The sequence below is a fragment of the Protopterus annectens genome, chromosome 1.part2 (assembly GCF_019279795.1).
Source record: "Protopterus annectens isolate FY-2018-M chromosome 1.part2, PAN1.0, whole genome shotgun sequence".
NCBI classification, from domain to species: Eukaryota; Metazoa; Chordata; order Ceratodontiformes; family Protopteridae; genus Protopterus; species Protopterus annectens.
Window position 1 is genome coordinate 1,209,914,273 of NC_056727.1, and position 18,681 is coordinate 1,209,932,953.

General features: G+C 42.4%; 1 protein-coding gene across 1 annotated transcript in view; it reads right to left on the minus strand.

Annotated features, from left to right (window-relative positions):
* The window catches only part of LYPLA2 (lysophospholipase 2), a 794,768-nt gene that overhangs the window by 624,893 nt on the left and 151,194 nt on the right, over window positions 1-18,681 (minus strand). The window contains exon 3 of the mRNA XM_044060067.1: window positions 8,312-8,343. Coding sequence (XP_043916002.1) covers window positions 8,312-8,343 — 32 coding nt within the window. The remainder of the gene's footprint in view (window positions 1-8,311; window positions 8,344-18,681) is intronic.

An 18,681-nucleotide genomic window follows, 5' to 3' on the forward strand; every position in this document is an offset into this window, starting at 1 on the left:
TCAGTTTTGGACCTCGGATGCCTATTCTTTTCCTTGTCCTTGCGTTTTTTGTAAACTACGGTCGTCGGCTGTTCCAACGGCATTATATAATTAAATCTTCGGCCAAAGTAATGAAATGCAAAATCGAACCGACGCTTAATAGTGCGTTGGTTAAATCCAGTACAAAACCGACAGCTAGTAACGTTGTGGTCAGGGCCTAGGCAACGAATACAGCAAGAGTGAAAATCCTTAGGAGGTATTTGCTTCCCAAAAGGAATACAATTGTTAACTTTTTCTGACATCGGTCTGGAGCAAGAAAAAAGTTTCCCCAATGGGGTACTTAGCTTTAATGAAGACTTCGGTTCTGAAATTCGGATTTGAAAATCTCAGGAGTCGGCCGACCAGCACTTGCGAACTTCTTTTGCTTCGGGCACCGCGTGGCAAGAAAGATTGAAGAAAATGGTGTCAGCTGCATCTTTTATACCCCTGGCGCACTGACGTCAGGGAAGAGGCGACAGCAACCAACGCCGGACCAGGACTTTGGAATTCAGGCCGACTGTGGGTAGCCTGCCGGCAGGATAACCCAAAAGTAATGACTGCAACAGTGAAACACTAGGAACATCTGCAGTGGCAAAGCCTGCTCTTAATTTAGAGTAAAGAGGTAAGTGGTAGTGCTTTGTAAAAGTGTGCACTGAAGTCCAAGTTGCAGCCTCCAAAATGTCCTTGGTTGGTACTCCTCTGAAGAAGGCTGCTGAAGTGGCTGCTGCTCTGGTAGAATGTGGCCTAATGCCCTTGGGCACTGATTTGCCATGTTGTGAACAGCAGAAACGAATGCAGTGGCCTATCCATTTTGAAATAGCCTGCTTAGAGATAGCTTTTCCTTGCGAACCTGCAGCATATGCCACTAAGAGTTGCTCAGTTTTTCTGAAAGCTTTAGTTTTGTCCAAGTAAAAGCGTAGCTGTGTCTGTGTATGTCCAAAGAATGCAGAAGTCTCTCCCCCTTATTCTGTGGATTTGGATAAAAGGTAGGCAATTGTATGGTTTGGTTAAGAGCCACACTGGACACTACCTTAGGCATAAATGTCGGGTTTGTCCTTAGAGAAACCCTGTCCTGATGGAAAATAATAAAAGGTTCCACAGCCATTAGTGCCTGCAACTCTGAGACTCTTCTTGTTGAAGTTATTGCTAGGAAAAGAGCCGTTTTCCATGATAAGTATTTTATCTCTGCTGTATTGGCTGGCTTAAAAGGAGGCAGTGTGAGTTTTTCCAAGACAAAATTGAGGTCCCATGCAGGTACTGGAGCTCTCCTTGGGGGCCTGATGTTTTTGGCCCCTCTGAGATACTGTCTTAGCAGTGGATGAGAAAAAAATAGGTGGGTCCGTATTGTAATGAGCTGAAATGGGAGAGGCATGGATCTTAATTGATGAGAAGGATAGGCCTTTGTCCAGCATCTCAGTTAGGTATTGCAAAATCTGAGGAATTTGGTACAAGTGTGTCAATTCCCTGCGCCTGGTTCCAAGCACAGAATCTCTTCCATTTTTCTGCATAAGATTTTCTGGTGCTGGGTCTCCTGGCCTCCAAAATAACATCCATAACTGCTTTAGAGAGAGGTGTGTTCTGAATGGTTACATTATCCGCCATGCAGGCAGATTTAGGGTTCTGAGTTGGCTGTGTAGGATCTGATTGCTCTGTTGGGTCAGCAAATGCAGAATTAGAGGTAATGTCCAGGATGGGCCTTGAGACAAGCTCTTTAGGATTGGGTACCAGTGGAGTGGCCAGTCTGGGGCAATCAGTATCATTTTTGGCTTCTCTTGTCTGACCTTTAGGAGTACCTTGGGGAGGAGAGGCAGAGGAGGGAAGGCATATACTGTAAGAGCTTTCCAGCTAATGAAAGGGCGTCCACTTTCCATGCTTGTTTGTGATAAGTCCGAGTGCAGAATCTCTGTAGCTGGCAGTTGTGAGGGGAGGCGAATAGATCTATGTCTAGGCATCCCCATTTCCCTATTATCATGCTGAAGATTTGTGGATATGGTTTCCACTTGTGAGAATCCATGAGGTTTCTGCTTAGCTCGTCTGCCAAAGTATTTGTCTTTCCTGGCAGATATTGTGCATGCAGGTGTACATAAGTCAATGCTGTATTCCACAAAGTCATGGCTTGTCTGCAGAGGGGGTAGGAATGTGTGCCCCCTTGCTTGTTTATGTACCACATGACAGTAGTATTGTCCGCCTTTACCAGCAGTTGTCCTGGATGAAGTAGGTCCTTGAAGGCTGTCAGGGCATTTTGTACAGCTAGCATCTCTTTTTGATTGACATGAAGATGCATTTGGCTTGTGGGCCATGTGCCCTGAATACATTTTCCTGCCATGTGCGCCCCCCAGACATAATCTGATGCATCTGTTAGTGTCTGCCTGGCAGTGGGTAAAGTGAATGGCTGTCCCTTGTTGTGGTGACAGACCTGTGCCCACCATCGAAACTCCTGTTGCAGGCAGGGAATGAGAGTAATTACTGTTTCCAGGCTGTGGCAATGTTGAGTCCAAACACTTTTTAGATACCATTGTAGTTTCCTCAAATGCAGTCTTGCATATGGAATTAGTAGAATGCAGGATGCCATGTAGCCCAGAGCCTGCAGAATTTTTCTTGCAGATAACTGGATCTTTGTTGCCATGTTGCCATGTTTTCGAAGTAAGAAGTCAGTTGCCTTTGTTTGTCTGGCGTGAGATAAGCCATCTGGGCAGTTGTATTTAAGCTTGCACCCAGGAATGTTATCTCTTGAGTGGGTACTAGTTTTGATTTCTTTTCGTTTACTGTGTACCCTAGGCAAATTAGTAATCTTTTTACAAATGCCAGATGCTGTAGTAGAATATCTTTGGTCTCTGCTTGAATAAGGCAGTCGTCCAAGTAAGGATATATTTGAATTCCTCTGTCTGCAAAATGCAATTACTGGTGCCAGGCATTTTGTGAAGACCCTGGGCGCAGTAGATAAGCCAAAGGGCAGTGCAGAGAATTGGTAGTGCATTGAGCCAGCTAGGAATCTGAGGTATCTTCTGCAAGATTGTCTGATTGGGACATGCAAGTATGCCTCTTTGAGGTCCAAAGTTACAAGCCAAGCCTTCTTGTCCAGCATGGGCAGAAGCTGCTGTATAGTCAACATTTTGAATTTTGCGACGTCCAGAAAAGTATTTAGAATAGACAGGTCCAGAATTGGTCTCCGGGCTTTGTCCTTTCTTGGTACTAAGAAAAGTCTCGAGTAAAATCCTTGCCCCTGCTCTTGTTGTGGCACTGGCTGAATAGCCCCCATGTCCATGAGAGAGGAAACTTGTTTTTGTGCCTCTGCCCATTGATTGTGTGGCAGGTCTGGCATACCTTTTGCCTTTGGAAGGGTGTGAAAGTGGAACCTGTAGCCCTGAGATACTATATTTAAGATCCATTTGTCCTAGGTGATCTTGTGCCAGTTTTGTGAAAAAAGTGCTAGCTTTCCCCCTAAGGGTGCTGCCAAAAAAAATGCTTGGCATTGGCAGAGGGAAGTCATTGGGACTGTTTTCTATAAGGCTGTGATTTGTCTTCTCCGCTTTTGGAGGTAGAAGCACCCCATTGTTTGGGCCTGTATGAGCCCTGGGGCTGTTGCCTGCCTCTAGAGTGTCTGAATCTGCCTCTTTGTGGTCTGTCTGAGACTGGAAAGGACCAATTCTTAGATGGCCAGTTCCTGCTAAATCTGGGTGGCTGTACCTGTAAGAAATCCTTTACTGTCTGCATAGATTTAGCTTTAACCTCCATTTTCTTCAACACCTCTTCTGCCTTAACACCAAACAAAGTATCATGCTGTAATGGAGCATCCAATAATTTTGCTTTAACATGATCAGGCAGATTCTGTTCCTTTAACCAAGCATGCCTTCTAATAACAGAACCTGTAACAGCGGCCCTGCACAAGGCCTCCAGTGAATCATAGCTACATTGCAAAGTATGTTTTCCCACTTGTTCAGCTGCATGCAATAAATCCTGCAAATCTTTGTTCTCAGAACATTCAGAATTTGTCAACATTTTTTGTTTTAACAAAGACATTAAGTATTGCTGATATTTGGGCATATAAAATTGACAATTTAAAGCCCTTACAGCCAAGGTAGCAGAAGTGTAAACTCCCCCCCCCCCATCTGTCCAGAGCCCTAGAATCTCTATCCGAGGGGACAGGGTTTTTAGCAGTAGCAGCCTTGACCCCTTTGGGACCCTGTGAAATAGTTTCTGGATAAGCAGCAGGGTTTTTATAAAGGAATTTCTGGGAGTCTGGAACCCTGTAGTATCTGTCCGGCTTAACAGGAGCAGGAGGTAGAGAGTCTGGAGACAGGCTGGACTCTGAAAATACATCATCTACTATGTCTAGAACAGGGGGAATTGCAAAAGTTCTGTGCTGAGGAAGTAAAAGAAAGTCTCCAAGCATTTTCTTAGAATCAGAATAATCTTGGCTCTCCCAGTGGAAATGCTCCCTCATGGTATGCAGGGTTTCCCCAAATGAGTAGTCCTCAGGAGGAGAAGCTGAAGGAATAGAATCTTCAGCATCAGAATCCTCACAGGGAGAAATAGAATATCCCTGTTCTGAAGAGGAATCAGAGGAAATATATTCAGTGTCTTGCCTAGGCCTCTTATCAGGATGGGGGATGGGAACCCCTGATCAAAGTAATTAGGTTTTAGGCCATTTTGAGCATCTGTTTCTTAGGCATGGAAGTCTGTCCTGGATAATGCCGTACTTGTTTCCTTGTCTTTAAAACTGTTTTAGTCTTTTTCTTGGATGCTAAAGTTGGCTTTATATAAAGTTGTGTAGGTCTGAAGACACCCTCAGAAGCAGATGCCTGCTCAGCGGCTCCGGACCCATCTGCGGGATTAATTTCCGAAGGGCCAATAGCTTGAGTATCCAGAGACCTAGTTGTCTCCACGTGGGAGTCGGAGGCGGCCTGTGGTGCTGATGTAGCGGGAGTCAGGGGCTGCGAAAGCACCTCACTGAGCACCGGCGACTGGCCTAGAAGAGGCTTTGTCGTCGGTTTTGGACCTCGGATGCTTGTCCTTGTCTTTATCCCTTCGTTTTTTATGAATTCCGGTTGTCGGTTGTTCCGACGGCATTATATAGTTAAACCTTCTGCCAAAATAATGAAAAGCAAAATTGTACCGATGATTAATCGTGCGTTGGTTAAACCTAACACAAAACCGACAACTGGCAACATCATGGTCAGGGCCTAGGCAAGGAATACAGTAAGAATGAAAATCCTTATGAGGTATTTGCTTCCCACAAGAAATACAATTGTTAACTTTTTCTGACATCGCTCTGGAGCAAGAAAAAAGTTTCCCCAATGGGGTACTTCGCTTTATTGAAGACTTCGGATCTGAAATTCAATTTCAAAAATCTCAGGAGTCTGCCAACCGGCACTTGTGAACTGCTTTCGTTTCGGGCACCGTGCGGCAAGAAAGACAGAAGAAAATATCGTCGGCTGCATCTTTTATACCCCTGGCGCACCAACGTCAGGGAAGAGGCGACAGCAACCGACGCCGGACCAGGACTTTGGAATTCGGGTAGCCTGCCAGCAGGATAACCCAAGTGTAATGACTGCAACAGTGAAACACGATGAACATCACAAGTGTTATTTAGTGCTGCTTACCCAACATTCATTGTGCTCTGGTGGAAAATTTATCATAAAGCTGCACTTCAACATGGCTAAAGTGAAAATATGACATGTTGCTGTTTTACCATTAATCAGAAAAGTCATCTTCACACATTTTTAAGTCTCAATGACAGCAGAGAAAGATCATGCACTTTATTGGAAAAACCAGGCAACTTGAAGCATCACCATTTTTTCTTTCAAAGCAATTTCTGACTAACATACACAACCACTCAACTTTATTCAGCATATCACAAAGGATTCTTTTTATCTGCTTTACTAAGTTTGACTTTCTGAAAAAAGTGTCTAGCAGCAAAGAAGGTTGCAGAGAAAATGCAATGATTTCACATTATTTATTTATTTCCAGTTTGATTACCAGGGAAGTCCACTGGGCCGAATTGACCCATTTTCAGTGGAGGCCAGGGGAGAAAAGCTCCAAGATGCATTATACAGTTTAGATACAAGTGATACTTAGTATAAAAGATAACATTATGTAGAACAGTTACAAATAAACACAGTCAATATCTTGCATAGATAAATTCATTAAGAATGAAGTTAAGGGATTATACAGTGTCATTTTAGGAAAACAGTTATGTATTAGGTGTGGAAACAGTTTACATACGAACCTTTAAGAAAATATGGATACACTTTACATACACGCATTTACAGTAAAATGCTATTTACAATATTTACAAGGTTGAGTTGTGGGAGAATAGCTGTACGAGTTGTTGAGAGCTTAGAGAGTAGCTATAGGAGTTCGAGAGCTTACACAGGCTCATAGGAAGATAACTGTGAGAGTTAGAGAGAGCTTGGGAACCCTCTGAACATTCAGCTGGTGTAGTTACTGAATTTTTTTTTTTTTTTTTTTTTTTTTTTTTTTTTTTTAAGTACAAGTCATCAGGATGAAAATGAGTAAAAATAATTTCAGGCCTGTGCAAAATTTGGAAACATTTGTTTTACATTAGTGTAAGCCTCTAAGATGCATATCATTTATGTAGATCAAGCAGTAACTGATCCTTATTTGATACAAGAACTGTCAAAAACAGCATTAAAATCAAGCTAAGTTATTACACTAATGCTGAAACAAAAAATAATGTAGTCAAAAGGTAAAAAAAGGCAAGCAATAAAATGAATCTCCAGCCACGTGAAGCCAAACAGAGAGAGTGCTGAGTCACAAAGTCATTCCAACCCTTTTTTTTTTTTTAAGACATGGAAGATATATGCGTTCATAATCACAGCTGTAAAAATTCAAAAAGTACACAGACTATACAAAAAAAAAAAAAAAAAAACGATAACAGAGAAAGGTCTGAAGTCTCCTGAACTATTTAGCTGAACCCAAATAAGCAAAGCCTGCACAGCACATGGTCAAAATATTATGTAAGGTAAAAGGAAGACAGCAATTTACAGCTAAATCAGTACCTAAAATCACTCATGCCAAGATAAAAACAAGAACCCTAAAACCACAGCTAAGCAAAAGGAAATAAAAAGGACTTGGCCCTGCAATGAAACAAAAGTAATTTAGACAAAGTAGGACACGCATACATGTATATACAAAATGAACAGTCCTAAAATAACGGCCAAATAAAAATAAACTGTATTTATGTTTTTCATTTCAGCAGTGCAAATTTAGAAGTACAAGTTCATGGATAACACTGGCATTCCTGTTCAAGACCTAGCACATGTCACTGGAGTTAGGGAATACAACATTGTGTATTACTGAAGCCATATTTACACACTGGGGAGGAGGGGGACCCTGCTTTCTACTCATTACTTTCACTTGGCATAAGGTACAGATCACAGGCAAGATTAAGTAAGTTGTTAATGCATGCTAGGACATCAAGATCACAAACTAACAACTAAGCTGGAAAGAAAATGGCTGTCTGCTAGCCATGCTGGTACAAAGAGAGAGAGAGAGAGAGAGAGAGAGAGAGAGAGAGAGAGAGCGTGCCCAGATTATGATCCAAGAGACTAGAGTTCAGTTAGTGGTTTAGATGCCTGCTGGAGCAAGCATGGGGAAGGACTGATGCTGCTTTTCCAGCTCTCTTCTTCTTAGGGGGAGGGTGTAGAAGTGCATGCACAGGGTGCATGAGGGTGTAGAAGTGCATGCACAGGGTGCATGTTCCCGTGGTGCAATCCCACTACTGATCAGAACTCACACTGGAGCACTGCTTTCATGAGGTGCAGAGCTGTCTTGAGTGTCATTCTCAAAAGCAAGCAACATCTCCTAGATAAGACCCATAAGCATGCTAACCCCCTGAGTGTGTTACTGAGCACATGTTGTGCAGTCAGGGCAAAAAAAAAAAAAAAAAACACACACAATCCTTGACGGCTACCTAAATGATGGCCCTCAGATGGCTCTTGCCCCAGTATATAGGGAGCAAACAGGTCAGCTGATGTAGACAAGATCTGATGGACAGCTGCGGGCAAAAGAGGAGAAATGAGAAGTAGCTCAACCAAATTGTTCATTCATCACATGTACAAGAATGTAAATGGCAAATCAGCTAAGGTATGCGGTAGAACAACAATGTGTTAAAATAAGTGAAGAATAAATACTTGAACTTCATAACCACAAAAACTGGAAGAAAAGTACTGCAATTAAATCATATCTTGACATTTCTTCTTGTAAATTATTATTTTAAAGGTGTTCAAATAAGTCAATACAAAATGTAAGACTTCTACTACAAACTTACCCTGTGTCTCCAAGACCATGTAAGAAAATTACCTGTAAGAGAAAAAAAAAAAGAAAGCAATTGTTTAAGCAATTTTACACCATCTGTAGCAAACTGATTCTGCTAGTCATAGAAAATAATGCCATATAAGTACGAAGTTATTTTTAAGTGAAGTTAGAAAATCATACAGAGACAAGAAAGCCAAACTAGATACTGATGGAGAAATCCTAACTTCTTTTCTATACTCTGGTCGAGCAGTGCTAGGTTTCTGTAGAAACTGAGGCAGCCTATGATCACACTGTAAAGTTTACAGCCTTATCACCACTAAATAATAATTATTAGGAAGCTTGCTCTGTTCTAGACTGGCTTACTTTCATAGCAATAATGAAGTACCTAAAGCTCAGCTGGGCTTTTACACCACCACTACTAACCCGTTTTACCAGTATCAAGCATCTAATCAGCTCAGCTCCTCAGCAGCTATCCCCCCAGAGGTCCCAACAACCAAACGTACCCTGCAGACACAGCCTTCAGTGTGGCAATGCCTGAATTCTGAAATATCTTCTAGACCTCCGCTGAAAATGGGCCATTAGCTCAGTTGGACTTTCCCAGTTATAAAAGGACACATAAAATAAACACCCAACCACAAAATATAAACCTAACTGAAAACATCACCTCTTTCACAACTGACACAAAAAGCCAATCTCCTCATTTTAAAAATGTGCAAGTATGCAGGGCTGCCACAGCCCCAATGCCCACAATTACTTAAACAGGAGTCTGGTTATTTTTGACTTGTCTAATGCCACCATACTGGATAATCCATACTTCCTTATGAATAGTAAGTAATCTAAATTTTTCTGTGCAGGTTACACACTAGGTTACAATTTCATCACACGCTCAACTTTCACCACCGATATTTTACTACGGTAGGAAGACAGATTCCTTTCCTCAACTACATTTCGAGGTGTCTGTCAGTTTGGATTGTCCCCTGCTGTGCAACAATTACTTATGTTCCTCTACAAAATTGGTACCACCTTGCAGCTGGCTCTAACTCTAACATGTGCTGCACAGCTTTAACTACTGCTGCTGCATCATACATCATGAGATGCCAATTCGAATATAAACTCATCTTGTGACAAACGAGTTCCTTAAGTCTCCTTAACCATAATACATCACCTAGAACAATAAAGGCATTTAACTATTCAAAAACGTGTACACTGATTACTTGATTACAGTGGGCATGCTGATTAAGCTGGCCAAAGTCCAAAAGAAAGAAGTCCAGGTGCTGAAATCTTCTTGAGTGACTGGCCTTTCTACTGGAATATGTTGAAATTTAACAGGTACAGGACACAATGATAAAATGTAAAGAAGCGTCACAAACATCCTACATAAATCACAGACAGCTGAGAGTTTCACCCCCCCCCCCCAATTCTTTCTCACATACATACAACGAACTTTGCCCTGCAACACATTACAAATAAATTACTACACATCCCATAATTGACTGCTTCTGTTCCTTCTCTCACTCAAAAAACTCGCACACTAATTGGACAGACCAATCAGTGTTGTAAACAAAGATTATGGCAGCAAGGACTAAAACTCACATTCTCCTAGCCACCTAACCAGAGACTCTGTGAAACAGACTTTGCAAGCTACCACACAACACAAAACTGTGTCTGGTGCCAAGAAGAACGCAACTTAAAAGAAAAAAAAGAAAGCACTGTTCTCAAAGCTGAGAGTACCCACATAAAAACAGCTGCAAGAATAAACATACACTGCACAAAAAGCTCCTACCCAGACTCTGAAGCACCTATACAGAAAAAGAAAAGGCAGACAAGAGAAGATATCAAAGAGATTCCTCATTACTGTATAAAAAAAAAAAAAAAAAAAAAAAAAAAAAAAAAATTTCTAGGCTATAATTCATACCACACCTTTTGGCCACCTAACCTGGACCGAAACACTAAAGGCGGAGGAGTGTCTGTACTCATTAAGGATATCCACACCTCCAGGCTAGTTGCTCAACATAATGCATCTGAAATTATCCAAGTGCAACTAACACTGGGCAAGACTGCAATCCAGGTTGTAGCTTGTTACAGATCCCCCACCATGCCCCAGGATTCTTACTCTTTGTTTCTTAAGATACTGGAAAATATTAAGGTACAACCCAATACCTTAATTATGGGTGATTTCAACTACCCCACCATCAACTGGGAAAACTACTCATGTACCAACTCATTCACTCAACGTTTTCTGGAATTCATAAATTCCAACGCCTTGGATCAGCTTGTCCACACCCCCACCAGGGGCAGCAATATCCTGGAATTGATCATTACCAATATGGGTAACCGGTGTTCCATGCCACAGGTCAACTCCTCGCTGGTCAGATCCGACCACAAGCTAATCACCCTAGTCATCCATATCCCACCCCCTCCATTAAGGAAACCACCATCAAAAACTACTACAAATCCAACTTCATGCTTCTTAAGACAGAAGTGGCAAACTTCACGACACCCATGCAGATGGAAAATAGAGGTATGACTGCTGAATCTTACACAAATGCACTGTATAAGCAAATACACAAGTGCATGGATCGTGCCATCCCCAACAGAACCAAGACGCTATCCTCCAAAAAAGGAAGCCAATCTGGTGGTCCCCTGCTATAAACAAACTCTACAACAAAAGGAAGAAGCTGTTGCAAAAATGCAAAAAAAGAGCAAAATCCCAAGATTGGAGAAACGCTCTGGTCAACCTCAGCAAGAAGCTGAGATCTCTTATAAAATTCTAAAAAGCCAGTTACAAAATAAAATCACCACTGATTCCAAAGATTCCAGAAAGCATCCTACAGCTATGTCAAGAATCTCATTGGCAACACTCAGATCTGCTCTAGCACAATGGCACTAAATATACAGAACCAACCGATATTGCCAACATCCTGACAGATAGGTTCAGTGCTAACTTTACCCCCCCCCCCCACCCTCCAAAGGTTCACTTTACCTCCCTCTCACCCTCCAAAGGTTCAGTGCTAACTTTACCACCCTCTCACCCTCCAAAGGGCCCATCTTAACTTTACCCCCATAATTAAGGTATTGGGTTGTACCAAAGGGCCCATCTTAATACCGGAAGAATGCAAAGCCCCTGTAATCACAGACAAACAAGTAAAGACCGCACTCTCGAAAGTCAACAACACAGCATCCATGGGATCAGACAACATTCCAGGCTGTGTACTGCACGAACTACAGAACAAACTGACACCCAACCTATGGTACCCATGAACTACCACATAGGCGGTAGCTCACTAATGAAAGTGTAATAAGAGACCTCGGGACACAGGTGGACAGTAGTCTGTCCTTGGATAACCACATCGCCACAGTAGTCAGGAAATCCTTCTACGTGGCACACCTCCATCACAAATGGGTTCTCCTCTAGAAAAAAGGAGGTCATTGTTCCTCTCTACTCATCCCTCATCAGACCCATTACAGAGTACAATGCCCCGTTTGGCATGCATCTCACAAGACACCTACAACAATTGGAAAGGCAACAGAAATACCTCACTAAGAGGATTACCGACCTCAAACAGATGCCATACGCAGACCGCCTCAAAAAACACCAGCTCTACTCCGTCGCATATCGCCTACTCAGAGGCAATCTCTGCCTAACATACAAGGCTATGTCAAACCCAGAGCTGTTGGACATGCTACACAAAGAAATCCCAGTCTCTCTGAACCACACGCTCCAGGGACCTAAACCTTGTCACCACAATAAACAGAACATGCTGGAGGGATAGATTCCTGTCCCAGAGATGTCCCATACTCTAGAACAAAGTACCCATTCATGTCACGCAAAGCTCCTCATTGACCCTCTAAGAAAACTCTTGACAACTGGATGGGAAATAAAAGATTCACCCCGGGTATCACTTCTGCGGCGCTGCTCGACAGGGGCACATTTTCTTGGTGGCAAAAGCCAGGGAGCCTTTTTGGCTAGGCTTATATAGGCCCCAGGGCCGATAACCCAGTACCCACCTATGAAGCTATGAAACTACAATGTAATGTGTAGGCGCACACAGGCTTAATGGGTGCACAGTACTCATTCCACATTACACAGACTACCAGGAGTCAGTGCAAGAGCACTAAAAATCCGTAAATAACCTTTCTAAATACTGTAATTGTAAGTTCATTTCCTTACATAATGTTACTGTATGGCAGCACTAACCTACTCCTGCTAATAAAGCTTATATAATTTGCTTCAAGGAATAGGACCCCCACAATGGCAAACACAGCCTCCATCTAAATGTGATACAAAACAGACTAATACGTTCTGGTGAAAGCTTAGAAAAGTAAGCATTTACAATGATCAAACTTAAGACAGACCTGATGAAGCTTAGCTGAGGTGTCTTAAATATAGTTCTATATTAATAGTGAATGGTATGTTGTCATATTCGGTTTGTTAAAAATAAAAACAAAAAACTTTCAACTAAGAATGAGGTTCCACATGCGGCTTTAACCACTCAGGGTTCTCGCTTTTGATCAAACCAAGCCAGCCAATAGGTATCCCACATATGCAAGAAAGTCTAAGATTTATGATCTTTGCTTGGAAGTGTTTACATAGGCATTTTTATGCTCCAAGTAGATGCCAAAGAATTCTTCCTCAGGTAAACTGCAAATGCTGGAGGTATGATGGGGAAGAAAGAGGTAATTGGGAACATATTTTCTAGGAGTGTAAGGAGTTGTCAGGCACTAAAAATTCCTTGCAGATTACTCTCAGAAACACTAAGTGAGCAAACTGGTGTAACTAAGGAAAGGATTTTTTTGAGCTATGATACAGAATCGGAATTGCCTAGACATAGTAAGGCATTGGTGAGTCTAATTATGGTGGCTACCAAAAAAATAACTACTAGGAAATGGAAATCAAAGTCTAAACCAACTGTGCTAAAAGTAGTGAATATATTAAGAGATAAAACAAACTGAAAATGGGATCTTTAGAAAAAGATTAGAGCAAATTGCATAGAAAAAATATATAAATTGTGGAAATAATACATGCAGATGTTTGACTGACAGTGGCTGAATGGATTATAAGTGATGTGCAATTGTTCACACCTCTAAACTTCTCTTAGCAAGAAATCTGGAAAAGGCATAAATGTTGTATCTTTCGGCTTTTTCGGTTAGGGGTCACCACTGCGGAACTCCGGTCCGCTAATGATTGGCAGTAGATTTTTACATACAGAGTTGCCAGCCCTGACGCACAACCTTCAATGAAGGTACGCCCATTCACGCACGTCTCCACACAGAAGACGCTTTAGCTGACAATCGAACAGGACAACGTCTTACTGCTAGGCGACAACGCTACCACAGCACCACCACCGCAGTTTGGAAAAGGCATAAATAAATAATGGGGGGAAAGGAAGAAAAATAGGAATAATTTTTAAATATTGCTCTTACAAACTTAAAAAGTTAATAAAACAGCAGGTTTTGCAGTAGCATGAATTTTCTGAAGGGTATGAAGTCTGAAACTCAAATGTGTGTCATTGTTTTACTTCAATCTTCAATGGTTTGCCAGAAAACCACAATTTTATGAAAAACAGACCAAAAATATGAGGTAAAAATCTGGACATTTTTCAAAAATCTGTAGTTGAGAGGTCAATGTTTGCAACTAAAATTATGTCAATATGGTTTGTTTTCATTTAATGTATGACTACCTACATAAAGTACAGTTTTGTACCTACCATAAATGTAGATGTTGGAGTGTATTCACTGCTGCAGTCATTACACTTGGGTTATCCTGCATCAGGCGGTCCCGCAGTCGGCCAGAGTTCCAAAGTCTTGATCCGGCGTCGGTTGCTGTCGCTTCTTCCCTGACATCAGTGCGCCAGGGGTATATTAAGATGCAGCCGACGCCATTTTCTTCAGGTTTTCTTGCCCCAGATGTCAGGTGCCCCCAAATAGGTAGGCAATACATATTGCTAATAAAACATACATAAAAAATATAAAACAATACCTTCAGTTACACGCAAATACACCACATAGGTTGTATAGGGTAGAAAGGTATAGATAAGTCCCAGCTAAGAAAGAGGGGATGGAGGGAGGGTAACCTGGACTGCAGCAGTGAATACACTCAAAAGTCTACATTTATGGTAGGTACAAAACTGTTCTATGTTCATGTTTCACTGCTGCAGTCATTACACTTGGGTTGTATCCCAAAGCTGAGGCTGAGTGGCTGGGTCTATAAAGGATTCGGTGTGGCTATGAGGCCCTGCAGCACTGCAGTGGCAAAGCCAGCTCTGGATTTAGAGTAAAGAGGCAAGTGGTAATGCTTGGTACAGGTGTGCACTGAACTCCAAGTTGCAGCTTCCAAAATATCCTTGGTAGGTACTCCTCTAAGGTAGGCAGTTGAAGTGGCTGTTGCCCTGGTGGAATGTGGCCTAATGTTGCTAGGTACAGTTTTTCCATGCTGTGTGTAGCAGAAACGGATACAGTGTCCTATCCACTTTGAAATGGTCTGCTTTGAAATAGCCTTTCCCTGTGATCCTGCAGCATATGCAACAAACAATTGCTCAGTTTTCCTGAAAGCTTGTTTTGTCCAAGTAGAAGCGTAACTGCCTGTGTATGTCCAATGAGTGCAGAAGTCTCTCCCCTTTATTCTGGGGATTTGGATAAAAAGTTGGCAAGTGAATAGTTTGGTTAAGAGCCACACTGGATACCACTTTTGGCATAAATGTAGGGTTTGTTCTTAAAGAAACCCTGTTCTGATGAAAAATGATGAAAGGTTCCACTGCCATTAGTGCCTGTAACTCTGAGACTCTTCGTGCTGAGGTTATTGGCAGAAGCAGAGCAGTTATCCATGACACATTTTAATTCTGCTGTATTGGCTGGCTCAAAAGGAGGTAAAGTTAGTTTTTTCAAAGACAAAGTTGAGGTCCCAAGTTGGTGTTGGTGCTCTCCGGGGCGGTCTTATGTTTTTAGCCCCTCTGAGGTACTGACTTAATAATGGATGAGAGAAAATAGGTGGATCCGTGTTGTAATGAGCTGATATGGCAGAGGCGTGGATCTTAATGGATGAAAAGGATAGGCCTTTGTCCAGCATCTCAATTAAGTATTGTAATACCTGAGGAATATTTGGAACAAGAGGGTCAAAGCTTTGAGCCTGGCTCCAGGCGCAGAATCTCTTCCACTTTTCTGAATAGGATTTCCTGGTGCTGGGCCTCCTGGCCTCCAAAATAACATCCATAACAGCTTTTGAGAGAGGTGTTGGTTGCTTGGCTAAGTAATCGGTCATGCAGCCAGGTTTAAGATTTTGAGCTGGCTGTGTAGGATCTGATTCATTGAGTCAGAAGTTGAGGAATTTGAGGTAAAATCCATGCTGTGCCTTGAGCCAAATTCTTTAAGATTGGGTACCAGTGCTGGCATGGCCAGTCTGGGGCAATCAGGATCATTTTTGGCCTTTCTTGTCTGGCTTTTAGGAGTAGCTTTGAAAGGAGAGGCAGTGGTGGGAAGGCATAAACCTTTAGGGTTTTCCAGCTGAACGAGAGAGCATCCACTTTCCATGCTTGTGAGTGGTCCTCGTGCAGAATTTCTGTAGTTGGCAGTTCCGAGGGGAGACAAAAAGATTTATGCCTGGGCATCCCCATTTTTGTGTTATCATGCTGAATACTTGTGGATTTAATTTCCACTCATGAGGATCCATGATGTTTCTGCTTAAATCGTCTGCCGGAGTATTTTTCTTTCCTGGCAGAAATTGTGCTTGCAGATGAACTTGATAGGTCAGTGCTGTGTTCCACAAAGTCATGGCTTGTCTGCAGAGGGGATAGGAATGAGTGCCCCCTTGCTTATGTACCACATAACTGTGGTGTTGTCTGTCTTTAGTAATAGTTGTCCTGGATGCAGAAGGTCCTTGAAAGCTGTTAGGGCATTTTGTACAGCTAGCATCTCTTTTTGATTGATGTGAAGATGCATTTGGTCTGCGGCACACTTGCCCTGAATACATTTTCCTGTCACGTGTGCTCCCCAGGCGTAATCCGAAGCATCTGTTGTTAGTTTCTGCCTGGCTGTGGGTAAAGTGAAAGGCTGTCCCTTGTTGAGGTCACATGCCTGTGCCCACCATCGAAACTCCTGTTGTAGGCAGGGAATAAGTGGTATTACTGTTTCCAAACTGTGACAGTGTTGAGTCCAAACACTTTTTAGGTACCATTGTAATTTCCTCATATGCAGTCTGGCATATGGTATTAGTAGTATGCAGGACGCCATGAACCCCAAGGCCTGCAGAATTTTTCTTGCAGGGAGTTGGGTTTTTGTTGCCATCAACTGAAAGTACTGAGTCAGTTGTCTTTGCTTGCCAGGCGTGAGATAAGCCATCTGGGCCGTTGTATTTAAGCTGGCACCCAGGAATATTATCTCTTGTGAGGTCACTAGTTTTGACTTCTTTTCGTTTACTGTGTACCCTAGGCAAATTAGCAATCTTTTTACAAACGCCAGATGCTTTAGTAGAATGTCCTTGCTCTCTGCTTGAATAAGACAGTCAAACAAGTAGGGATATATTTGAATTCCTTTTTGTCTGCAAAATGCAATTACTGGTGCCAGGCATTTTATGAAGACCCTGGGCGCAGTAGATAAGCCAAAGGGCAGTGCAGAGAATTGGTAATGCATTGTGCCAGCTATGAATCTGAGGTATCTTCTGCAATTTTGTCTGATTGGGACATGCAGGTATGCCTCTGAAGTCCAAGGTAACAAGCCAAGCCTTCTTGCCCAGCATGGGAAGAAGTTGCTGTAGTGTCAACATTTTGAATTTCGGAACATCCAGTTAAGTATTTAGAGTAGACAGGTCCAGAATGGGTCTCCAGGCTTTTTCCTTTCTGGGGACCAAGAAAAGTCTTGAGTAAAATCCTTGTCCTTGTTCCTGTTGTGGCACTTTTTGAATAGCTCTCATGTCCATGAGAACTGTAATTTGTTTTTGTGCCTCTGCCCATTGATTTTGTGGCAGGTCTGGCATTCCTTTTGGCCTTGGTAGAGAGTGAAAGTGGAACCTGTAACCTTGAGAAACAATATTCAGAACCCATTTGTCTTGAGTGATTATATGCCAATTTTGCGAAAAAAGTGCTAGTTTTCTCCCTAAGGGAGCAGCCAAAAGGTAAATGCTTGGCATCTGAAGGGGGAAGTCATTGGGACTGTTTCCTATAAGGTTGTGACTTGTCTTCTCCTCCTTTTGGGATTGAAGCACCCCACTGTCGTGGTCTGTAAGAGCCTTGGGGCTGAGATCTGCCTCTTGGGCGTCTGTATCTGCCTCTGTGGCCTGTCTGACACTGGAAAGGACCAATTTTTAGAAGGCCAATTTCTGCTAAATCGAGGTGGCTGTACCTGTAAGAAATCCTTCACTGTTTGCATAGATTTTGCCTTATCCTCCATTTTCTTTAATACCTCTTCTGCCTTAACACCAAACAAGATATCCTGCTGTAAAGAAGCATCCAATAATTTTGCCTTAACATGATCAGGTAAACCTTGTTCTTTTAACCAAGCATGCCTTCGCATCACAGATCCTGTAACTGCGACTCTACAAGAAGCCTCTAAAGAATCAAAACCACATTGCAGAGTATGTTTTCCCACTTGTTCAGCTGCATGCAATAAATCCTGCATTTCCTTATAATCAGGACAGTCTGAGCTTGTAAGCATTTTCTGTTTTAACAGAGACATTAAATATTGTTGGTATTTAAGCATGTGGAACTGGCAATTTAAAGCCCTTACTGCTAAAGTTGCAGAAGTGTAAATTTTCTTTCCCCATCTGTCTAATGCTCTAGAATCCCTGTCAGAGGGAACTGGATTCTTAGCAGTGGAAGCCTTTACCCCTTTGGGACCCTGGGAAATAGTTTCTGGGTCAGCAGCAGGGTTTTTATAAAGAAATTTGTGAGAGTCAGGGACTCTGTAGTACCTATCTGGCTTGACTGGTGCTGGGGGTAAAGAATCAAGGGTTAAACTGGATTCGGAGAACACATCATCTACAATATCCAACACAGGCGGAATAGCAAGGGGCATATGTTGAGGCAATAAAAGAAAATCTATGAGCCTTTTCTTGGATTCTGAATAATCCTGACTCTCCCAATGGAAATGCTCCCTCATGGTATGTAAAGTTTCCCCAAAAGAGTAATCCTCAGGAGAAGAGGCTGAAGGGATTGATTCTTCAGCATCAGAGTCCTCATATGGGGGGTAAAGAGTATCCCTGTTCTGAAGAGGAATCAGAAGAAATGGAAACCTGGTCAGAGGAATCATAGTCTGTATCCTGCCTAGGCCTTTTATCAGGAGGGGGATGGGAACCCCTGATCAGAGTAATTAGGTCTTTGGCCATTTTGTGCATCTGTTTTTTAGGCATGGAGGCCTGTCCAGGTGAATGCCGTACTTGTTTCTTTGTCTTTA